The sequence below is a fragment of the Pelobates fuscus genome, chromosome 4 (genome assembly GCF_036172605.1).
Source record: "Pelobates fuscus isolate aPelFus1 chromosome 4, aPelFus1.pri, whole genome shotgun sequence".
Taxonomy (NCBI): domain Eukaryota; kingdom Metazoa; phylum Chordata; class Amphibia; order Anura; family Pelobatidae; genus Pelobates; species Pelobates fuscus.
The window spans coordinates 326,118,798-326,145,145 of NC_086320.1; the positions used below are offsets into that span (position 1 = coordinate 326,118,798).

The 26,348-nt window shown below is 41.5% G+C and overlaps 1 protein-coding gene across 1 annotated transcript in view; it reads left to right on the top strand.

Annotated features, from left to right (window-relative positions):
* TMEM196 (transmembrane protein 196) overlaps positions 1-7,562 on the top strand; it is a 63,277-nt gene extending 55,715 nt beyond the window's left edge. The window contains exon 4 of the mRNA XM_063450724.1: positions 7,469-7,562. Coding sequence (XP_063306794.1) covers positions 7,469-7,519 — 51 coding nt within the window. The 3' untranslated portion in view covers positions 7,520-7,562. The remainder of the gene's footprint in view (positions 1-7,468) is intronic.
* The last annotated feature ends 18,786 nt before the right edge of the window (positions 7,563-26,348 follow it).

Consider the following 26,348-nt stretch of genomic DNA (forward strand, 5'->3'; position numbering starts at 1 on the left):
CACTGGAGAATTCTAGTGAAGAAAAAAAAAAAAAATAATTTGAGAATATTTAAACTTATTGGAGAATAATTAAAAGTTATATGCTTTCACATTTTCACTACCAAATTTGTTTTGTTTAAAATTATTAACATATCATTTGTAGTCAATAGGTTTTTATAGAAAGATAAGAGTCGTGACAAAAAAATATGCATAAATTAAAATGAAAAAGTATAAGCATCACAAGTTGAAACAGTGAAGACAGTAGTCTGTGATATCATACCTCCCAACAACTGTAGTACCTGAATCGGGAATCTGGTGGGAGGGTACTACAGAGGGGTAGGGGCAGTGAATACACACCAGTCGTTTTAGACTCTGCAGGGAGCAGTGTTTCAATGCTCTTTACATGGTTCTAGTGCCCTAAACATGGAATGAGCACTTCTAATTATGCGCGTGTGCAATGCTTGTTGGGAAAATCCCTGGTGTCCCTAAAATAGGACACCTGGGGACTGAGGAGGGAAAGCAGGAGAGGACCAAAACATCATGACTGACCTGCCAAAATCAGGACCGTTGGGAGGCATGTGATTTAATTGTCCAAAAACTATGAATGAATTGTCGCAATTATAAAACAAATGAAATTCACAGGCTATTTACTAAAGTGAGAACTCAAAGTGAATTTAAGGCCAGAGTAGCTAAACTGAAAGAATAGCTGACTTAGACAATTTTTCAGTTTTAGCTACTTTTCCCTTAAAGGGACACTAAAGCCACCAGAACAACTACAGCTTAACATAGAAAAAGGCAGTGTTTACATTGCAGTCTTTGGACACCTCCAGTGGCAGTCACTCAGAAAGCATTGCATTGGCTGAGATTGTCATTTCTGATGATCTCAGCCAAGGAGTCAGGGCAGGGCCAGCGCCAGCTGACCCGGTCAGCACTGGAAATAAGGTGAGTTTTAACACTATTTCAGGTGGGAAAGGGGGGATGCCACAAATAGTGTTTTTAAAACTATAGGGTCAGGAATATATGTTCAAAACCATGTGAAAAATGGAGGGCTGTTGGTAAAAAAACAAAAAGGAGAAAAACCTGTTGGAAGAAAACTGTATCAGTATGGTGGGCTCTATCTATAAGGAGAACTGAATGTAATAGTTTGGTGAGTTTGGAGAATTCTGCATTGTAGTGAGCTATTGTGGTCATATATGAATATAAGTTGTCCTGCCTTCGGAGGCACATTAAACTCCAGACAGTAATACCATCTAGCATTATATTTCTTTCTCTCCTTGATTCAGTCTGCTGCAAGGTTCTCATGGATTCTGATTGCTTGTACGACTCTAAATTAAGTTGCTATTAGCTTTACATGAAAATATTTTAGGTAGCATGTGTGTAGGTAGAGGGTATTGTGTATGGGCATATACCGGTGAACCAACCACTTTGCTTGCCCGAAATAATCAAACCACAGACTTACTTGGTGAAAATAGGCCACAGCTTTATTAAATCTAAAATACGTATAAATCTTTAAACTTCAACTTTAAAACATAAAAAATCCTATATACATAACTTACTCAGTAAATATAAATATATACATCACTGAGTACCACCTTGCCAACCAAAAACAATCACTTGGGCAACTGCCCTCCCCTCTCATCCCAACCAGCACAAGGCCTTTCTGGGCCTTCCATTCTATGCTAATGCTAACCACTAGCTGATCATTGGTTCAGTTGGAAGGTCTGTTATTCATAACTGTACCTGAAGTTAGGGTCACTTTCCACGGACCACTGGTCAAACCCCCAGGTTGACAAGGGCCATAAGCCCCACTGGTTTACCCCCTAAATCAGCGGGGCCACCCCAGCACCAAAGCTATGGCCTCCTCCAAAGCATCCTGTAACGCCAAATTGAACAAGTCAAGTCCCAACTCTGTAAGGTGGACCCCATCACCCCTAAAATACATAGCTGCATTTTGCTTGAAGATGCAGTGATGCACCGTGAGCCCCCTCATTCCCTTCCTAAATTTAGACACCCGCTTGTTCAGCTTAATCCTGCTCCTCTCAAGCGCCCTGGGGTCCCTTGCACCCGTCCAATAATTCCGGGACCTCAGACCAGACAATACAGAATTTCGGGTACTTGAGCCGTAACTTGGCCAAATCCTTCTGGATCATTTCACCCAGATCCCACACTGGAATAGTGCCAAGATTGTTCCCCCCCCATATGAATTATGAGCACATCAAGAACGCTGAGTAAGCGAGCCAACCGGACCATTTCAGGCAACAGGTACGCCCAGCGCATGCCCCGGGAACCGAACTAACAGACATCCGTCACCGCTGGAGACAGACCAAGCTGCATTCCCCCGAACAAACTTCGCTGTTGTGCCCAATAAACGTAGGAATAGCCGATGACCCACACTCGCCTTCCAGCACCTACGGAGACAAAAGGGGAAACGGAATCAGTCCAGCTGGATGAACGTAAGAACGGAACCTCCTAGATTCACACCTCCCAATCCATTGGATATCCTAAGAAAACCCCAGTGGCAGTCCCTATCTGAAAGGAGTGCCCCCTAAACTCTGCACTAGGTAACCCCAAAGCCACCAACACCATGCGGAAAACCCTAATAAATTGGAATTGAGATGAGAAACTGGTGTTCCCGTGAACGAAAAGGGGCCCGCGCACACTGGGCGAACCTCGCAGAATGCACAAAAACAGGCCACAGGACAAACCAAGGATCTGCTGTAATGTGACCAAAGTACCCCAGCCAAGAACATCCGTCTTGGACTTATGCAGCAAAAAATGCACCGCCCCATCTCACTCTAAACTTTGCCAAACAACATTCCCTCAGTGACCGCCTTGGATGGGTTAACGAGCTTCCCCACCCATGTGGCCCAGAAAAAGGCGAACATGAATGCCAAACGAAACAGCGCCACTTCAAACGGAGAAGAACAGACCTGTGGCAGAACTCTAAAGAGGCCCACCATCAGAGCACCCGAAACCGGCCTCTGTAAATCCGAAACCCTGGGCCCCCTACACCTATCCCTCATCACCAATGAGACTAAAACATCCTTCATGACATACAGGGTCCTGGTGAGTTTGAACTAAAAACTGAGGCCTGACATTTTACCTGAAACACAAGAGTAAGCACAGCCTGATGCCTCCCATAACCAGATTAATCATAACAGAGCGTGCAATTGTTCTCAATCAGACCGGAAACTCTGCCATGTGGACTCCAAGACCGAACCCTGGATCCAGGACATTAATCGGTCAGCCCAAGTCCCCAGAGATCCATCAGGCTCAGAAAGACCACCTCATCCGCCCCCGGTGCTGCTGCCCTGAACTCGAGAGAGCATCCGTTGTAATATTAACCCCCGGGTCATGCACAGCCCGACAGTACACATTCAACATCAAGCAGCAAAGAACCAGGTGCTGCAGCAGCCGACAAATTGTTAATGGCCAGCATATTATCACTGTGGAAGACCACCCTCCGATCGTGTAGAACATCCCCCCAGAGCTCCATCTCAACCACTATAGGGAAAAATTCCAAGAAGGCCAAATTCCTTGTTAAGCCCGCGGCATGCCAAGACTCCGGCCAGGAGTCTGCACACCAATGGGCCCCAAGGATGACCCTAAAAACCCACTGCCCGGCCACGTCAGTAAAGAGATGGAGCTAGGCATTGGACACCTCAGTAGCTTGCCAATAGGAACGCCCATTAAAACCTTCCAAGAAGACGGACCAAACTGCCAAGTCCTCGTGCAGGGGACGAGTGATCCGCACATAATGATGAGGAGGTTGCCGCTGCCAAGCGACGAGTAAAACAGCCTACCCATGGGAATAACCCGGCATGTGAATTGCAGCTTGCCCAAGAGCGACAACAGCTGCCACAATTGAATCTTCTTGAGCAACCCAGCTGGCCAAAACCAGGCTGCAAAAATCCAAAACTTTATCCCCAGGCAAGCAATGCTCCCTAACAACTGAATCAATCTCAATCTCCAAAAAACTCAAGCAAGTTGGAGCACCCACTGTCTTAATAGGGGCCAGAGGAACCCCCAAAAATCATCCAAGTAGTGTAAAAGAGAATCACAAGCCGCTTCCTCCCGTAACATTCAAAATAGAAACAGGAGATTGAGCAATCTATGGGCAGGCACAGGTCCACATAATAACCGTCCCGGAAAAACAGCCAAGCAAATGGTGGCATTCCGGGTACACCGAAAGCAGCCAAAAGGCTGCTTTGACATCCGCCATAGCCTACAAATCTTTTCCCATACTTCCTAATGCAAATGTAACCCGAGAGGGCTCGACTAAAACATGTAGGCCGCTCCATAGGCAGCCGGCACAACTGCCGCATTTGACGCAGCCGCAGGCAACGCCTGCTACTGGAGGAGGTAGATGTGGACACCACAGGGGCTGGGGCCATAGACGTCCCCCCCGGCACGGACACCACATTCCCCCCCCAAAAAAACAAAAGGAAGCATCCCAGCCCGCATGAACCTGCGCATCCAGAGAAGGGGGGCGCAGAGACCACGCCACCGAGCTACACTCCCACTGATCTAAAAATCCCCATAGAGAACCCACCAGAGAACCCCAATCAGGCTGAAACGTCCCACCAGCGCCATCCCCAAGCCCGGCCCGACCGCCCCCCACCACAAATCCAGACTCACAAGATGGTGCAAGAGTTGACTGGAGCAACAGAGTCATGCCACTAGGAGGCTGGGCCGGAGTTGCAGCAACCAGCAGAAAGAAAACCAGAGTATAACCCAATGATGCTTGAAACATAGCCCGGTCCAGAGCCACCTGGATTTACTTGGAACAGGTAAATCCATATCCCTCCCACCCCCAGACCCAGAATGGGAGTCCCACCCCAGGGGAATGGGGAAGGCAGGGGATGCCCAGTAGGCCTAAACAAAACACCCAGGGAAGGAAGTGGACTAGCAGAGCCACTATGGAAAGGCCCCACACATCGGGAGGGGAAACGTCTGCCCCCCGGAAAGTACCCTGTGGCCTAATCACCTGCCTGGAGTCCACCACTCTGTCCGCCTTGGGCACACGTGGCAGGTCCACATGAGATGATTGGACCACCAGAAAACCCTCGGCGGCACTGGAAGGAGATCCAGCCTGTGCAGGAGCGGCATTTGCCCGCATAGCCACATACCAGCCGGCCCAGCAGGTGTGAATGTGGCTCCTGCTGTGAGGGGTTGGAGATGACTGGAAATGAGCACGGGCTGCAGTGGACCGCCCCGCCACCCGGGCAGCAACGGGAGCCTGCGGGGGAGGCGAACCAAGGAGCACCAGATGCAGACCCCCCATCTTGTAAGGCCTCAGCCCTGAGGGCAGAAAGGACAGCCTCGACATCCATACTCAGACCCTGGCCTGAAAACAGAACTTGGCAAGCAGGTACACGAGGGAAGCAAATACCAACGCAACCACCAAGCTGTTACCAACTGATAATTAAGATTGCTGCTTAGCCTGTAAAATGCCCACCTATGCTTACTGTCACACCCTTTGCCCCTAATCCTCCTCCCACCCTTGATACCCTAATGACCTCCTACCATTCTATCTATACACTCCCCCTCACACTCACATGTCCCTGTTCTGTCTAGGCCTTGCCTGACTCCTCAGGGTCTGAAATGTATTAGATACCATACCATATCAGTTATCACACAAAGTCTGAAATATAAGTATAGAAGCAATACAATTTTGAGAAATACAGTAGTATAAATATGTAGAAATAAAAAACAGGTATTTGCTTATATATATTTGGAAGGATCTTCATAGGTTTTCATCAGTATAGCTTCCTAAAACTGACAATAGAATGTAAAAGTGGGTATATACCCACATCTTGTAAGTGAAATTAAACCATCTCTTTCTAAAACACATGGACAAGCATTAAATCAACACTCCAAGCACCATAACTACTACAGTACGCTATAGTGGTTATGTTGCAAGAATTGCCAGAACTCTCCCCCCTTGTGAGAAGTCAAACCTTATTGAACAATCTACTTCTTACCTGGGTCCGTGGCAAAACTAATGTAGAGAAGGCCCTTAACCCCTTAAGGACACATGACATGTGTGACATGTCATGATTCCCTTTTATTCCAGAAGTTTGGTCCTTAAGGGGTTAAGCAAAAAAGGTTTTAGGAACCCCTCCAGTGCAAACATGACCAAAAGGTTGATCCTTAACTTTCGTACATCTCCCGATGATTCTTTGCCAGATGAGGATCTACCATTTGCCCATTTGTAGTGACTGCAGTTGTGTGTTTATACAAACTTTTGCCATTTGATTGCAGTGGTGTATTTTGATTGCAGTGTTTGTGTTTGAACGCAGGATGTGTTTGTATTCATTGTTGGTGTTTGAATGCAGGGGTTTGTTTGCATGCAGTTGGAATTTCAGCACATGGGTAGCTTTGTATTTAGGGTTGGTGTTTGAATGAAGGGGTGTATTTGTATAGTGCTAGCATCTGAATTTTTGGATGTATGCACATATACACATACACTGTTATACACACATACTGACACACACACATACATACTGAAACAGATACACACTGAGACACAGATGGATACACACACAAACATGCATTGATATAAACACAGATAAACACGCAAGTCATAACTTTTTAGCCACCCTCCATTTTCCTTTGAGTCTCGAGGGATCTTGCTGCAGGTGTCCTGGCTGAGGCTGATGGAAGCTTGTGGCTGGCTCTCTTCTCCCTCCTCTGTTTCCTCTTCTTTTTCTCTTCTCACATGTCATGGCACTTTGAAACTTAGAATAAAGCAATCATTACTCTTTTCCTCCCAGCAACTCCAGCTGAATTGGTGATCTCACATGGTCCCAGTCTTACTGTTAAAGGGCTGCAGTGCCGGGCCCCTGATAAGACATACCTATTGGGCGGCCATAAGGGCCAACCAATTGGCACCCCAAGCTTGCAGGCCCTGGCTGCACCACCAGCAGAGGGCCCCCCTTTAACACACCTCATGCAGAAGTAGTTATGGTGCTTGGAGTGTTTAATTTGATCTCTGTGTTGCTCTGAGTTAAATCAGAGGCCTCCTTCCATCCCCCTTCTGGTATTATAATGTGTTTTTTGTTCTTTGAAACTTTCTTCATCATGTGGGACAAAGGATGCTGTAATTTTCAACACATTTACATAAACCCAGAGGAACAAAATGGAACAGTAGCAGAGAAACAAATTGTACTTAAGTGTGAAAATTATTGCTTGCAGTATAAAAAATGGTAAATAGTGCTTCAGAAACTAAACTAAACTATGTTTGGGTTTGAATAGGCCTGTAATGCAATCCATAAAGAAAATGTGTATAACAGTTTTGGTAGTGAATGGAGTTAAAGGGAGTCCCATTTGTCATAAATTAAGTCATCAGTAAGATACATTGTAACTCCAGGAGAACAGTTTGCTTTAAATATTTGCCTTTCTATTATGTTTTTCTCTGTATTAATCATTATCAGTCACATGATTTACATTACTTATCTTTTTTTTTTCTTCCAAATTGTCTTAACAGGAAACAGCAGAAAATGGAGGAGCGCAATTGGTTTTTAATGGAAGAGTTTAGACATTTCTAAAATATTATTAATTAAAATGTTAATATTTTATGCACAGCCGTTTAAGCAGCTCTGATATTTATCATTAAATAATTCTGTAAAATCCCAATATTTCTCTTTTTTTTTTATTCTTGGCATTTATGTAATTGAGATTTCAGGCAGGCATAGTTGCAATTTAGAAATAAAATACTATATTAAATATATAAAAATAAATATACAAAAAAATCATTAATTCTTCTCGTATCAGGTAAAGAACTTAGAATACTGCACAAAATGTTATTTGAAAAACAAGTGAAGCAGATCAAAGAGAGTTTCATATTTTATATGAATACTAATGTGCTATAATTGGAACATTACAATGGTTATGTCTTTCATTCTAAAGACGTTATGTATTACGGATACTTTGAGAGGTAAATAAGTTAATAATGACACAATACTGTATATATCTACAATTTGTGAATGGGATATTGTACATTTTGTAAAATAAAATGATGTTATAGATCACTTATATTTCTTGCTCTGATTGATGCATCATTTTGTTAAAGCAATATTTAGAAGAGATTGCAATTTATGGAAATACAATAAAACTGCGTTTTAAATATCAGTTATGTGTTATATAGTGAATCTTTGTTTATTCAATACACATTGGAAATGCCTCACGTATCACATTGAAAACATATCTTTAAAGTCCCCTCCTTAAAACCAACATCTGGTACTATGCATGATCCTTTTCTGACACTTCTATTATAGCCAAGTCACTATTAGACATAATGGCAGTTTACACCTACAGTGGTACCTGGGTTTACGAATTTAATGCGTTCTCCGGGACGTTTCTTATTGTGAAAAATTTGTAAACCGAAACACGGTTTCCCATAGGAATTCATTAAAAACCAATGAATCCGTTCTGGAGGTCATAAAAAGTAAAAATTAGCTAGCATGGAAACCAACCCAGAATGCAGAACACACAGTAAAAGGCATGCAAACGACAAAGCTCAGCTCCCTACCTTTCCACGGCTTGAGAAATGCACCCAAAAAGTTCCAAATCCTCTGCAAATAATTTTCAGAATGTCTCCAAAACTCGATGCAAAAGCTGCTCATACACCTCCACACTCGACATCACGTTCTACCCATAGACTCCAGCATGCACGGGGTGGCACTATAAACCTGGGAAAACTTGCTTTGTACTGCGAAAGAAATTTGTAAACAGAGGCAATATTTTCAATGGATTTTCATTTGTAAACCAAAAATTATGTTAACCGAGGCGTTTGTAAACCGAGGTACCACTGTTCTTGCCATTTAAATGGACACCCCACACCCCTAAAGCACTTTAGCTTGCTGAAAAGCTTTATATGTGAAGAGTGTGACATGTGTTTTTTAGTTTGCAAAAAGTGCAGATTTCTATAGATACAGCAGACTACAGGTCCTGTTACTTCCTGGTTGTTTAGCTTAGTCTAGCTAAAATCAAGAGGCAGCAATTACCGGAGCACCTGCCTTAGAAAAACTTCTCATTGAGCTACATTGGGAAGTCTGTGATTGGTCAGCCACAGACTGTCTGGGTGGTTTGAAGGGGAGGGCTTGCAAAGGCTACAGACAAAAGATCTGCAGGTTTTGCAAACTGTTTTTTATGCAAAATGCATAATTAAATTCATGCATCTTTTCATTTAGGCTATATCTAACAAACAGTGATTTGTATTTACTTTGTATTTGGGCAGTGGAGTGTCCGTTTAAGCAAAATCATTTGGCAATTCATATCTGCACACATGCTTCTACCACATTGTTATACAAATCTACATAAGTAGTTTTTTGAGTGAAGTAGTTTTAAATGTGTATCGGAATTGGAGATCAATAGCTTGATTGAAAAATGTATGTGACACATATAAGTCTTAATAAAAAAATGATAAGATATTAAAATAAACATAATTTCCCCCTGTTTATCTTTTCCCAGTCAATCCATGCTGGGCAGACATGTTCGCCAAGACTGCTTTTTAATCACGTCTTTCAGCTTTACTAAGACTGTCCTTCTGCCCCTAGGCCTGTAACCTAAATACTGTGGCTAGTTAGTATTAATGATTGCTGATAGGGCTAGAGAAAGACATATCACTAGGTCAAAACATTGTTCTCTTTGCTCTGAGGACTTTAATACATTTGGCATGTATTACACGTACTGCTGTGTGCCAGTTAATTTTCTTTATAGTAGAAGGAAAGATCTTCATTAACTTTTAAATAAAATAAAGCAGTATTTGATGTTTGTATTATGCAGGGTTATCGACAATGCACCAAAGTATTCATCTTTTGACCAAGGGAATAGGCTCCAAAAAATAACATCCAACAAAGTGGGTGAGGTTTTTTTTTTTTTTTACTAGACAGGCTGATAGGTTCATGGAGCTATTGAATATAGAATGACCACGTATAATACATTTCTATAGTAATACATTAGTAAGCATGTCACTTATCCAAATGTACAGTTTCTGTAAACGTGTTTGACTTGCGTAAATTGATTGATACTTTAAAAATTTTAAAGAACCTCGTGGGCTTTGAAGCTTTTTTGGAAGTTGTGCACCCCGGATTGTGTATGTTGAATTAATTGGTCCCAGCTGCACCCTTTCTCATGCATACATGTTCAGATGAGTGCAGCTTGTCTTTTCTACATGCAGGATTCAAAAATTCTGCCCTTTTAACCCCTTAAGGACACATGACATGTCTGACATGTCATGATTCCCTTTTATTCCAAAAGTTTGGTCCTTAAGGGGTTAAGTAGAAATACACCCATAATCAGTGTGCACTGGATCCTCCAGGCTGGCAGTGGCTTGCATCTTTAAGACCTGTGTAGTAGCATAGGACCTGAAATGCTTGAGCCTTATCCAGATTAGGACCTGTGCCATGCTGATGAGACTCACAAGGTTATAACTGAACAGATCATGCCTAGTTTCTGGTCACTGGCGCTTTTCGATCATAGCAAATGCTACGGTTTGAAAATACAGCATTCTTTGGCAAGGGTACCTGCAGAAATGCAGGGTGAAATCTGAAGCACAATGCCCACTGTAGTGGTTATGATACCAGGAGTACCCTGGCTGGTTTACTGGTAATGGGGGCAAACCATTTAGTAATTGTTTGCCCACTTAGCTGGGTCACTGTTTGACTCCAGTGCTCCCTGGTTGTCCAATGACCCAGCTTCTGCAGAGCAACAGAAGTCGGGCCATCATCATGAATTGGCTGAGAGCATCCCATGGGCAGAATTCTGACTCACAAATCAAAATGAACATGCTACCTTTTGGAGTTTGGGAATTCCTACAACCACCCGATCGGCCCAAATTCGGACAAATTGCAGTTCTTCATTAAATAAATCTCCACATCCAATAATTATTTGTTAACATATAGTTTTGTAATGAAATTATTTCCATTTTGAAGGTGTCTATTGTCTAATTCCTTGCAGAATCTGCGTAGACAAATTTCTCTCTGTTCAATCTTTTGTAGCATATTTAATTTATTATAGTGTTTTAGATTTAGAAATGCAAAATATACTGTGTTTTTGACAGAAATTAGAACTTTTGTCAGTGTCATTTATTTCATTTCACAGAATTAAATTTGAAGGAAAAATCACAGGTGCTGCTGAGGATAAAATCACATGGTCTGCAGCTCTGCACCTGGCGGAGCTGCAGACCGGAGAGGTAATCCATCGGACCACCAGGGAATTTACTATATTAAAAGTAAAGGTAGGACACAGTCCTCCCCCTACCCCCTCCCACACTGTAACCCCCTTCCTACACTGTAACCCTTTCTCTCCCTACCCCCTCCCCACACTGTAACCCTTTCTTGACTGCCATGTTATGCATGTTATGCCTCTAAAGCTTATTGCCATGGTGTGCCAATTGTATGCCTCTAAAACTAATTTCCATGGTGTGCCCATTTTATGCATCTAAAGTTGCCATGATGTGCCAAGTTTATGCATCTAAAACGGATTGCCATGATGTGCCAAGTTTCTGTATCTAAAGCTGCCATGATGTTCCAATTGTCTGCCTGTAAAGCTCATTGCCATGGTGTGGCAATTATATGCATCTAAAGCTGATTGCCATGGTGTGTCAATGATATGCTTCTAAAGCGGATTGCTATGGTGTTCATTTTTAAAATATACATTAAAAGCAAGTGGGTCTCGAAAAATGTGCGTTTTCAAAAGTGGGTTTCGGCCCATAAAAGTTTGGGAAGCCCTGGCTTAAGTAAAAAGCTGTGTTTTTGCATGTTCAATTTTGAATAGTTTTTGCAAGACAAAAATAATGTTCGGCAGATTTCTTCTGACTAGTCCACTTTCTAATTCCTTACTTGTCTGCTTCAAAATCATTGTAATTTTGCATGTAAACCAGAATAAATATATAATGAAGCAAAATTTGTAATAATATTAGATGTTATTAAAGTGCCCCATGACATTGCCTTAACAAATAACAATATGCTGTTGACTGTGCTAAAAGTTTTTAAATATTTTTTTTTGGCATTATAAATGGGATGATGCCGCAATATTAAGTGTAGCAGGGTTTTTTGCTTACCTCCACTGCGCTATTCAATACCAATCAAAGCTGAAATTGGGGAGAAACTGTCATAACAAGAGAGGGAGCAATATGAAACTCTCAATGTGGTAACACAGTGTACCCTAAGTTACCTCCAGCAATTAAACACAGATTTATTGATCCAGCTTGACTGCATTGATGGAATAAAGCTTTCTTTGTGATATACCCTGTTGTTGAGTTATATGATGTATCTGTAAGAAATAGTTCTACTTGAGAAGACAGATAGAAAAATAAAAAAATAATTAAAAAGATATTGAAGATTAAACAATTTTTAGGAAACAAAGATAAACATTTAATGCAATACAACTGAACTGTATTACACCCAATCATTGCAGACATTTTGGCAACCCCTGTCATAGAACTGTTTGTAATGATGTCATGAGGCATTCAAATCCAGGAAGAGCAACAGGTTTTTCTTAATTTTGATCATTCAGCTGTTTAATAGATAGCTCCCTAAGTTGTTACCCTTATGTGGGATTTCCATATATAAGGATACGAAATAAAAGTGCTATCTACTAAAAAGCTTTCTAAATTGTTTTTTTGTTTTTTTAAATATGGCTATTCCCCATAAGAGTGCCAAATTAGGCAGCTGTCTACTAAACAGCTAAACGATTCAATTCAGAAATGAGCTTTTCTTAATTTTGATCTTCCAGCATTCTGAATCTACAAATGGCAGAATTGCATGAAGAAAATGCATCTATTTTATGTTTTTCTGGCCTCGTGTGATTGAGCTATCTCAACATTTGCTCTTCGCATAAACCTCTGAAATAGACTAGTATCTTGTCTATTTCAGAGGTTTATACGGCATTGGGTAAACGCTTTAATCCCATTGTAACAGAGCTCCCTGTATCCCTGGCTGGGTACCTCCGCCAAGGACCGCTTCCTAGCTGGAACAGGGGACAAATCGCAGCACTTCTGCCCACAGTCGCTGTGGCTTGACTGGAGTCCTGGAACCGTTTACTCCTGGAGTCGAATGGGGAATTCACTCTAGACACCCCCAGGCACTGGACGTCACTCAGTCCTGGGAGCTCTAGTCCTTACAAGGACTTTCCCCGTTGAATCCTCCACACTGAAACAGTGATTAAAGAATAGCCCTTTCCCCCCCAGGAACCAGACGGCACATAGTTCTAGGAGTAGAAGCTGGAAACCCTTATTGGCAGCCACAACTGGCCTTATATGCAGGGGGCACTCCCCCCTGGACCTGAGAGTAGACTACAGTAAAAACATACACACGATTACATTGGCTCTCAGGTCTAGGACACTCAAAACAAGATAATCCCTCCCCTGTGCCCTGGGAGATAATTGAGTCAAGGACTGTACAAAACTCAATTATCTCCAGGCACAAAAAAACACACATTTCTCAAACACTCCAAAAGTACTTTAAAAATACATAACCCCCCTTAAAGTTACATCCCCTGATAGCCCTGATCTGGGTGACCAACATATCCAAAAATCAACTAGATCAGTTTAGGAGTTCAGGAATTTCCTGGAAGTCATAATTTGACCGACCGCACACATGGTCCCATGCCCAAAACAGTTCCAGAGAATCAGGACTTGCGGTCAGTCTAGTTCAGTAGTTTAAAAACCGAACAAACTACTAAACATAGTCAATGTTTTTACCCTGGAGCTTGTTTCACTTGTTTCACTGAACAGTTTCTTTCTAAGTGTTGTAGAACCGAACACAGGAAATCCAGTCCAGCGGTGTTCAGGAGTTTGTGTCCGAAAATAGTTCCATGAACACAATGACCAAACACCGCTGCCTGTGTTCATGCGAACAAGATTGCCACCACCTTATGGTCGTCCATAGGAAATGCGGCCAGCCAGACGAACATATCCATTAGGCTTAACAAGCTCCAGGGTGGTCTCCGGTTCATGCGCCTGTTCGTTCCCGAACCATATAGTCCAAATATACGAACTGAGACTTTTACATTACATTTTACAGGGTCCATAGTCTGTGGGCAGAAGGCTGGCAAACAGGCTCCTCCAGGAGCTCGTGGCAAACTTACTTGGAAAGGGGAGTTTGTCACACCCATCTTTTACCCATCAGCTCCTCAACAGGTAAAAAAGTATGAGATATATTCCATATAATACATCTATTGAACACAAAACATCATATATTTACTGGTCATTTCTAGACCACTAGACCACTTCCATGTTTTGTATGTAACCATGTCAGCATATAACATTATAAGGATATGATAGTGCTACTTTATCTCAAGACATGACACCAAAAATCATCAAATCCTCAACTATAGCAAACCACTATACAATTTCCTGATTTTAGACATTAGAACTATGCACCCTCCCTTAGAATGAATGAAACCTAAATTTGGAAGGAACACTGGAAGATTTAACAATCAATATTACTGTGCATTTAATTGCTGTCTCATGCACCATCTTTTATTCAATAATCATATTTTATATTTTATCTTATGTCATATAATGTTATATTCCACCTCATGTTGATTTAATATTTCACTCTTTAATCCCTTAATCCCATATTCTTACAGATGCACTGGCACGATATTCATGTAGACTTTGGAGGTTGCCGTATCTGCGATAGATTCAACTTAAGCAGTGGGTATAGCCTAAGGAAGGAGATATGCTAACTTGACACTTACTAGCACTAATTTCCTGTCCACTGTCCGACCAACTCCATACCTATTACAGTTTGCATGTAAGGCCATTACTCCCCCACACTCTCTCCACCCCCTCCTTTTTTTTTCTCTTCAGAAGTGATTCTGTGAGCCAATCACAATGCTTTCACATAGCATTGATTGAGACTATTAATGAGGCAGATCAGGGCAGAGCCAGCTAAAGTCAAACACAGCCCTGGCCAATCAGCGAGATTAATTGAATCAATGCATCTCTATGAAGAAAATTCAGTGTCTGCATGCAGAGGGTGGAGACTAGACATTTGCAATTCGTTTCGGTCTGAATTTAAATTCGTCCGAAGTCCCGAATTACCGAATTTCTGAAGTGCCAAAGTGCCGAATTTCTGAAGTGCAGAACAAAACCGAAGTGCTGAATTGCCAAAATCCCGAATTGCCGAAGTGCCAATTTCGGAAGTGCCGAACAAATCCAAATTTCCGAATTTCGGAAGTGGAAAGTGGCAAAACAGGAGAGGGAGAGAAAATTAAGGGAATGATGACAAGAATCTAACCCTAACCCTACCCCTAATCCTACTCCTAACCCTAACCGTACCCATAACCCTACCCCATAACCCTAAACCTTACCCCAACCTTCTTCTAACCCTCCCCTAATCCTACTCCTAACCCTAACCTTACCCATACCCCTACCCCATAACCCTAAACCTTACCCCAACCTTCTTCTAACCCTACCCCTAACCATACCCCTTACCGTACCCCTTACCCTAACCCTTACCCCAACCTTCCTCTAACCCTAACCCTAACCCTACCCTTAACCTTTCCCTTATCCTAACCCTACCCCTAATCCTAACCCAACCCCTACCCTTAACCCTACCCCTAGTTAGGGGTAGGGTTAGGGAACCGCCAAAGTACCGAATTGCCGAAGTCCCGAATTTTGGAAGTGCCGAACCGAACCGAAGTGCCGAATTGCCAAAGCCCGAATTTCAAAAGTGCCAAGCCAAAGTGCCGAAGTGCCGAAATCCCAAATTGCCGAAGTCCCAAATTTTAGAAGTGCCGAACCGAACCAAATTTTTTGCCCATGCACATCCCTAGTGGAGACACTGAATGGCAGTACTGCACAGTGTGTAGCACTGCCCTAGGAAGCACCTCTAACAGCCATCTGAAGAGTGGCCAGTGGAGTTATCCCTAGGCTGTAACGTAAACACTGCATTTTCTCTGAAAAGACAGTGTTTACAGCAAAAAGCCTGAAGGTAATGATGATTATACTCTCCAGAACAAATGCAATAAGCTGTAGTTGTTCTGGCAACTATAGTGTCCCTTTAAAACAGCTAAAACAGTTTGACATCTTACCATTTGATGGTGCCAGCTTATTTGGTATGTTCCTTTAAATAGGAACAACATAATAATCACACAATTCATTTTTTGGATTTATCAAAGGTGGCAATAATGTCAGTCACTTATAGATGCCCTCAGTTGATAGCAGCACGTCAGTCCTCTTGACGTGGCTTGTTCTTAGATTCTAATGTTAATCTGGTAGTCATTTTTGAGGTAGTGAAAAGCAAAATCTTAATTAGACAATTATAATTATTTGAAGCTCTAATTATTTGTAGCATTCATTGCACATCAGGAAGTGAATATAATGTACTTTAAAATATGTAAATATATGTACATTAAAATAGTTAGATTTGAAGTAGGATTACAGAGTCTATAACAGCAATTGCAATTTTGTAAGCATGCCAGACAACTGTACACAAGAGACATTTGTGGTTTGCAAAACGTATTTTTAACATTCTTTGTGGATATTTTCCTGCTTTTAAAATAATTTTCAAAAGAATCTCAGAGGACCTTGATTCTCATCACAAAACCTTTACTTTTATAGCATTAAAATGCAAAGCAAATTTTATTATCTTTATACTATACTTTAAACATTCAAGATTAAATGGACACTTCTGGATGTGGGTGATTCCAAATGTTTCACTTCCCAATGTAGATAATGCTCTGATAGTAACGCAAAAGCATTTAAAAAAAAAAAAAAAAAACTATAAAAAAAACAAAAAACAATAAGCCGAATTTGTATTTTTATTTTCAAAGTAGGTAGATAGATTTGACAATTCTGTAGCAGAGAAAGTATTTTCTCCTTTTTTTTTTTGCAGGGTCTATAATTTGTTTTCTAAATGTTATGTATGATAATTTCTAATGAATTACTAAATGTAAGGCAGTAAGTTTATCAAGGTTATTTATTCAATAATATTTTTTTTTATGGGGAAATTAGAGTTTTGACTTAGAATGTGTGACTGGGGCACTTATGTATTTTGCCCGCACACCAATTTTTAAATGTCCATATCATGTATAGCAAAAATATTGATGTGTTCTTAACAACTCAGAAGAACCTTAGTATCTATTCTGCTAAGGGAGTTAGAGCAAAGTTAGGGTGGGAATTAGGATAATGGGAATCTGTAGTAGGTTCCGGGGGGCTTAGTTGTAGCATTGTAATAAATATTCAGTATTTGTAACACTAAGTCACATGACACCGGAAAGGGAAAATTGCTAATTGGGCCCAATTTGGGCATTTCTAATTAGGGGTGTACTCACTTTTGTTGCCAATGGTTTAGACCAGTGGTAGTCAACCTTTTTCTAACTACCGCCCACTAATGCATCTTTTTGGTTGAAAAAATTTCCTTACCGCCCACCAGTTTTCGCGCAAGTGCGGAATATTTTTTTCGAAAGGAGGGTGTTTTAAAAAAAATAAATGTACGTACATTTATCTTTTTATTTGCAATTAATGCATGTTTATAATGTTTTTAACTTTATAAAAAGTTTAATGAGAAAACAATAAAGTAAATTGAAATTACCTTTACTAGTGATTAATGAGATCCTTGAGGTTGTAAGGAACAAACGAAGGTCTCCTCTTTCGGTGATATTCAGACGACTTCTCTGTTTGCGCATAATATGATTTCTCATCTGTGCGTCAGCTCCCCTCTTCTCCCTCCTCAATTCCCCTCCCCACCTTTTTTCCCCCTTTTTTTACCTTCCTTATAGCAATGCCCAGTAGGAAGGCTGAGCTAGGTATCCCACTATAACAGACTGGCACACATACATACAGACACACAGACAGACAGACACACACACACAAAGACATACATACAAAGACACATACAGACAGACACAAGAAACAGACACACATACATACACACATATATACAGACAGACACACACACGACACATACATACACACATATATACAGACAGACACACACACACGACACATACAAAGACATACATACAAAGACACACACACACAATACATACATACAAAGACACACACACACAAGACATACATACAAACACACACACACACAAGACATACATACAAAGACACACACACACACACAAGACATACATACATACAAAGACACACACACACAAGACATACATACAAAGACACACACACACAAGACATACATACAAAGACACATACAGACAGACACAAGAAACAGACACACATACATACACACATATATACAGACAGACACACACACGACACATACATACACACATATATACAGACAGACACACACACGACACATACATACACACATATATACAGACAGACACACACACACGACACATACATACACACATATATACAGACAGACACACACACACGACACATACAAAGACATACACACACAAGATATACATACAAAGACACACACACACAAGACATACATACAAAGACACACACACACAAGACATACATACAAAGACACAGACATACATACAAAGACACACACACACACAAAACATACATACAAACACACACACAAGACATGCATACAAAGACACACACACAACATACATACAAAGACAAGACACACATATATACAGACATACACACAGACACAAACAAGACATACATACAAAGACAAGACACATGTATACAGACATACACACACACAAGACACATACATAAGACACACACAGGACATACATACAAAGACAAGACACACATATATACAGACATACACACACACACAAGACACATACATAAGACACACATACAGACACACACACAAGACATACATACAAACACAAGACACATGTATACAGACATACACACAAGACACATACAAGACATACATACAAACACAAGACACATGTATACAGACATACACACAAGACACATACATAAGACACACACAAGACATACATACAAAGACAAGACACACATATATACAGACATACACACACACACACACACACATAATACACACACAAGACATACATACAAAGACAAGACACATGTATACAGACATACACACACAAGACACTTACATAAGACACACACAAGACATACATACAGACACACACAAGACATACATACAAAGACACATACACAAACAAACACACATTATATTTAAGTCACCCTCCTGTTTCCTACCTTTAAGGTGCAGGAGGGTGACTTTCCCTGGGGTCCAGTGGTGGCTCAGGTGCATGGGAGTCAGAGTTCCCACTCTGACTCCCTCCTCCTCCTTCCTCCCGCGCGGCTCTCTGTATGCTGGGAGGAGTGACCGGGGAATCACTTCCTCCCAGCAGATTTGATGTCATCACAGGGGGCCCGGTCGCGCTGTTAAAGCGCCCAGCGCTGACCGGGCCCCCTCACAGTCCACATCCATCGGGTGGCCCTGACAGCATGGGCCACCCGATGGACCCCTCCATATGCGGCCCCGGCGGTTTGCCGCCGGGGCCGCAAGTGGTGATGGCGGTACCCAGTCACAGTGGTACCGCCGGCTCGCGCCCGCCCGCCTGCCCAATTTATAAAAAAATTGAAAATCCCTACCGCCCACCTGGAATCCTGAAACGCCCACTAGTGGGCGGTAGGGACCAGGTTGACGACCCATGGTTTAGACATTAATGGCTGTGAGTTGTTTTTTTTGAGGGGACAGTAAACTCACACTGTTATACAGGCTTCACACTTACTACTTTACATTGTAGCATAGTGTCATTTCTTCAGTGTTGTCACATGAAAAGATATAATAAAATATTTACAAAAATGTGAGTGGTGTACTAACTTTTGTGAGATACTGTATATACTGATAAGAGATACAGCCCACAGACTCTTGCTAACTTCTAACCCATGTCCAATCTAAGGGTGGGGGGGTTAGCATTTGGGATAGGTCAGGTTAAGCCGGTTTAGGTTTATTATGGATATAGTGATAGGAATTACAGTCAACAAATAATTAATCATAGTTATAATATACTTGGCGTGTTATATTTAAGTCCACCTTTTTGTACCAATAGAACTAATGTTACTATATTTGATATTGACTCATTTGTCAAAGTAATTAATTGCTAACTGCATTAATAATTAATTACTTCATATTTTGTTTCCCATTGTCATTTAATGAAAGTGAAATCTGGTACACAATTATTCAGAAACAAGACTAATAGGTACTTAAAGGAAGACTACACAAACAAGTATTCCTGACACTATAAGTCTAAATATATGTTTAGCCCCCCTCCCCACTCTTATCTCCGGTTAAAACGATGATTAACTCACATTTTCCAGTACAACGCAGGTTCGCTCCCTTGGCTGAGATCATCAAACTTGATGATCTCCACCAATCCAATGCTTTTCCCAAGGAATGTATTGGGAATCTATCGTGCATGGGTGGAAAAATGCCTCTCTAGCCCAATCACCATCTCCTCATAGAGATACATTGAATCAATGCATCTCTATAGGAAAAGTTCAGTGTCTCCATGCAGATCATAGAGACTCTGAACGTCAGTGCTGCATACTGTGCAGCACTGACCCAGGAAGAACCTCTAGTTGACCTCTTAGTGACTGCCACAACAGGTATTCCTATGAAGCAATGTTCTCTGAAAAGACAGTGTTTACATAAAAATGCCTGCAGGGACAGGCTATATACATTAAGCTGTAGTTGTTTTGGAGACTATACTGTCCCTTTAAAAAAAAACATCCCTATAATAATCTGTGTGTATTTGACTTGGTTATTTCCCTCATGTCACAATGGTTTCTTGCCATGCAGCTTTTAAATCAGAAACATTCACAATAACTTGAAGATCCAAAACTGTAACTGTGCTTTTGGTTATCAGCCTAACACTGCCACCACTCTGCCAAGAATGGCTAGAGCAAGCTTAGAAAAAGCTTAACTTTAAACCACTCATTATCATGCACTTTCTACTTGAAGAAATAGTAGCATAACATTTATTTAAAACATATGATGCATATTAGCATATCAAAGAATGCAGAAAACACATTTTTAAATAGAATTCAGTTCAAACATAAAAATGTAATTAGGCACATTTACACACATTTTCTTTTCATTTACTCATTGAACCTTTATAGAGATATTAGAGGAATCAAACATTTTAGATAGTGTACAGTATCCTGATATATTTCGTACAGGGTATAAAATATTATATAGTTAAAGTACAATTGTCCACACTTAGAGTAGTTGTAAAAAAATAGATTTTAAAAAAACTGGTCAAATACCCTGCTAGTAGATATTTGAAAGGAACCAAATGATTACTAGCAATATGACTTACTAAAAATGGCACCAGAATTTGCACTTGAGCATAATGCCCAAGTACAGCAAGTACGGTACAATCAAATATTTCTGAAATAAAGGTATTTTAAAAAGTTCTATAGCAATCTCTACTATGCTAATATAAAGCTAAGAGGCATATGAGAGCTACCATTCCGTCCCCCTTCCTGACTGTAGGAATGATATGATCTGTGAGGTTTTCTTTACTGTTTGGAAGAAAGGGGAGGAGGCTGTTATTTCCGGTACATTTTCAAACATTAAGTTGGTTAAATGGCTACCATGTCGTAGAAAAATCTCTAATCATTCCTTGAGTATAAATGGCGGTAAGTGAAGCTTTATGCACTTAATGATTTTTTGCAAAGGAAACAAAAGTAAAAAGCATCTATACACAATTTTGTTATTCAAGGGGTAAAACTAATATTTCTTCTCTTGACTCAGTCCATCACTTGTTTGTGTAATATCCTTCAACATTTAATTAAATTTCAATTTGGTTTGTTTGAAAAGCTGTAGAAATACACATTAACATACTTGTTAGAATTAAACTCCAAATCCACTGTTTGTGCTCTATATTTATATTACTGTATTTTGTTTATGTAAGCATTATACAAAAATGATCAGGGATACGGTAGCTAGGTGTAATTGTAGCAACTGAAGGCTAGATGTAATGTATAAAAACCCTAAGTCAACCTTCAAACTCCATGACCTCACAATCTTGCTGCAAACATTAACCATTATTTGTTCACAGAGGAATTTACTCAACTCTGTAATTATGTAACCTCCGGACTCTACACTGCCTATATTCACTGAATAATGAAATCAGACATCAGATACGGGTAAGAAAATGATGGTTCAGCACTGTCTTTATTTAGTGTGCCGATGTGAACAGAAGGATGGAAACATTTCAATTAACACAGTAAAGCTCTCAGGCTTGGAAGACACTTAGTGTTATTTTCTAAACTCTAAAAGACCCCGGTCAAAATGATCAAAAAATGTCCTATCTCGGGACATTTGGACATCAAAATCAAGACATTGTTCACACTATTCATCAACGTACGGATCTTGGCATTTATCATTGTGGCAAACCTCGCCACTTACAGAATGTACTTGTATATATCTTGCTATTACTGCATTGCTATTCCTATCTGTGGCCAAACCGGCCACTTAAAGTGTAACAAAGTGTAATGTCCAAATACAGTGTTTATTTTATTGTGCGAGCCAATACCAATACAAAAAGGCAAAAATTAAAAAGACAAAATGCCACAAAGTCTCTTGTTGTGTTTCATGCTAGGAGCACTTAATTACACAAAAAAACGTTGGTGTTGCATCTTTATTATTGTTTTAGGCATGTTTTGTGGGCCTGGAGCAGAGATCCTGAGAATCATACAAAGAGAACTGCAGAGTAATTGTTCTTAGACTTTCATTAACATTTAAGATTGTCAAGGTTGTGATGCCAGTCTAGTTTGCTCATAACAGTATTATTAAAGACAGAGCCTTTTGGAATGGAATATTTTCGGACCATTTCTTATTTCTTTGTTCCTTTACCGATCTCAAGATGCTCATTCAGTGTCTTCACAATTAACCTCTGGAATCTTCTTAAACCATATTAACCTATGTCTCACTGAATTTCCCTTGTGCAATATTTATCAAGCACATTCTATTGCAATTTTAAAGAGCCTTCTGAATATGGACTTTCTAAAACAAGCATATGTCTCAACGCAGATGTCTGTACTTTTGTCTCCAGGTGCTCTTGACTGTAATAACTTTTACTTGATTCTACAGATCTTATTTTTTCATGGCCAAGGAGTTCTTTTACCGTTTGTTAATTTCTCCTTTCCGCATAATTGGATGGCATACTCTAGTTTTCATGCCATAAGAAATCTAACCTATTTGTTATGGAACCTGTACAATCTGCATTAAAGGAAACTCATATATTCAGATCCAGTGGCGGATCCAGAGCCTGATCTCGGGAGGGGCACTTGTAGATTATTTAAATAAATAATCCAGACACAATAACCACTACAGCTCAGTGTAGTGGTTATAGTGCCAATAATGCCAAGACCCCCTCCCAGAGTAAGTAGTCAAACTGTTTAAGAACTGTTTGACAACTTACCTTAGGTCCTCTGGGAAATGGGGCTGTTGTAGGGCAGAGGAGCAGTGGTATGTGTGAGTGGTGCAATGTGTGAGGGGTGCAGTGTGTGTGTGTGTGAGGGGGACAGTGTATTAGCAGTGTGTGTGTGAAGGTTGCAGTGTGTACGTGAGGGCGGCAGTATATGTCAGGGGTGCAGTATGTGTGTGTGACAGTTACAGTGTGTGTGTGTATTGCAGTGTATTTGTGGGGCAATGTATGTGTGTGGGGGCAATGTGTTTATGGGGGCAGTGTGTGTTTGTAGGGGCAATGTGTGTTTATGGGGGGCAGTGTATGTGTATATGGGGGCAATGTGTTTATGGGGGGCAGGGGCAATGTGTGTATATGGGGGCAGGGGCAATGTGTGTGGATATGGGGGGCAGGGGCAATGTGTGTGTGTGTGTATGGGGGGCAGGGGCAATGTGTGTGTGTGTATGGAGGGCAGGGGCAATGTGTGTGTGTATGGGGGGCAGGGGCAATGTGTGTGTGTGTATGGGGGCAGGGACAATGTGTGTGCATATGGGGGGCAGGGGCAATGTGTGTGCGTATGGGGGGCAGGGGCAATGTGTGTGCGTATGGGGGGCAGGGGCAATGTGTGTGCGTATGGGGGGCAGGGGCAATGTGTGTGCGTATGGGGGGCAGGGGCAATGTGTGTGCGTATGGGGGGCAGGGGCAATGTGTGTGCGTATGGGGGGCCGGGGCAATGTGTGTGTGTATGGGGGGCAGGGGCAGTGTGTGTGTGTATGGGGGGCAGGGGCAATGTGTGTATGGGGGGCAGGGGCAATGTGTGTGTGTGTATGGGGGCAGGGGCAATGTGTGTGTGTGTATGGGGGGCAGGGGCAATGTGTGTGTGTATGGGGGGCAGGGGCAATGTGTGTGTGTATGGGGGGCAATGTGTGTGTATGGGGGGCAGGGGCAATGTGTGTGTGTACGGGGGGCAGGGGCAATGTGTGTTTATATGGGGGGCAGGGGCAATGAGTGTGTATGGGGGGCAGGGGCAATGTGTGTGTGTATGGGGGGCAATGTGTGTGTATGGGGGGCAGGGGCAATGTGGATGTGTGTGTGATAAGAAGGATTTTTTTTCATGTGTGTGTGGTTTTTTTTATTTATTTATTTAATTAAATAAATGTTATGTCCCCCTTCTTACCTTTACTGGGAGGAGGGGGGACATCTTTCTTTCCCTGGTGGTCCCAGTGGGGTTCATTGGTGGTCCCAGTGGTAGAACTGAACTCTAGCCCGCGCTCCAGGGCTAGAGTTCACTCTCGCGAGATTTGGAGTGTTGCCGTGGTAACCGCGGCAACGCTCCAAATCTCGCGAGAGGAGGACCCGGAGGAGCTGCTGGTAACAGCTCCCGGGTCCTCTCTCCCTCCCCTGACGGTCGGTTGTCAGTAATGTGCCTGCAGACCGGGGAGGGAGATCACTGATCTCCCTCCCCGGTCTGCAGGCACAATGCAGGGCTGGCACTTGGGCAATGTCAGCCCTGCATTAGCCGGCAGGGGAGAATTTCGGGGGGGGCAATTGCCCCGTTGCCCCCCCCCCCTGGATCCGCCACTGTTCAGATCTAAGGAGATAAGCAACAAAGCATATATTCAAACATCCCAACTGTCCGACAGTCAACGAAACAATCCCTATTTTAGGGTCTATTCCGATTTTTTTGGTGCACCACATCCAAGTACATTATGAAACTGTCTTCAGGCAGAATGGTGCAAGTGCATCTTTAGACAGTCTGGTGCTGTGTAGTGGGTGCAAGTGGGTTCTCTCTCTGTATAGTCTTACTTTGAATCCAGCTCCAGCCCAAGTTCCTCCCGGTCCTTTTCACTCGCCGTCCGTCGTCACTCTGCATCACTGTTCCCATAACCTAAGTCCAATCAAATGCTTCTCATAGAGAAGCATTGTTAGACCTCGGGCACATGTACAGAGAGCTCTGCAAAGGCACAAGGCAAGGCTTCTACTTACAGTCATGCTCACAGTGCTACATACAAAGCAAAAAGCTGATTATGCATATTGCATGCTTATGACAAATGTAATTTTTGCACAGGACTCACATTAGCCAGTCCCGAACTGAGTTCATGGTTGCCTGAATGAGCCAGGGGTACAACTAGACCCTGGCACAAAAGTGTAAATTTCTCTGTATAGACATGCACATACAAATTATTGAAGCTGAAATTATGCACATACCAATTGATTGCACCATGACCACATCTAAAAGCACAAGTGGTCATAGAGTTTGAGAAACCCTTTGGCTGCTTTTTAACAACAAGCATGTAAATGGACCTGCACTGCTAGAGGAGAGCAGTGTGTTAGAACTGTCTTCGGAATTGTAGGATTGTTGTCAAACATCAGGTTTATGCAAAACCCTAATGCTAAATATATTGTAAATCCAAATAAAACACAGCAGTTTATGTCTTTGGCTTGTGTCTGATGAAAAAATATTAAGAACATAAATTTGTATGTAGAAAAAGAAATCAACTTCATGTCGGAAAAAATGTTTATGGAGGTCATTGTTTTCATTTGTTATGTAAATCATGTAGTTTCCTTTCTTGAGGGGAAAATTAATTTTCCTCTAATTCCATTGGGGTCATGGTGAGCCTTGTCACTGTACATTTGGCATTCACGTACATGAATCATTAGTACTGATTATGGAAAGTCTAAACAGCAAGCTAGAACACAGACAGAGAAACCAAATTCTTGACTCTAAGTGTATGTTTCTTTGCCGTTATTTACTGTGATCATAGGCTTTCCTCTTATGTACATGGTGGTTTCAGGTTGTATACGGATATCATTGCCAGGTCCATTATGATTTTTGGACAAATAACACTTATACTTAATTATTGAAAACATTTAAAAGTACTCCCCTGTCATATGTAAATTGTATTTATTGTAACCTGTCCAAGGCACTTTCCTCTTATATTTGGTTATTAAAGGGACACTATAGGCACCCAAGCCACTTCAGCCCATTGGTAACACTATGAATGAAT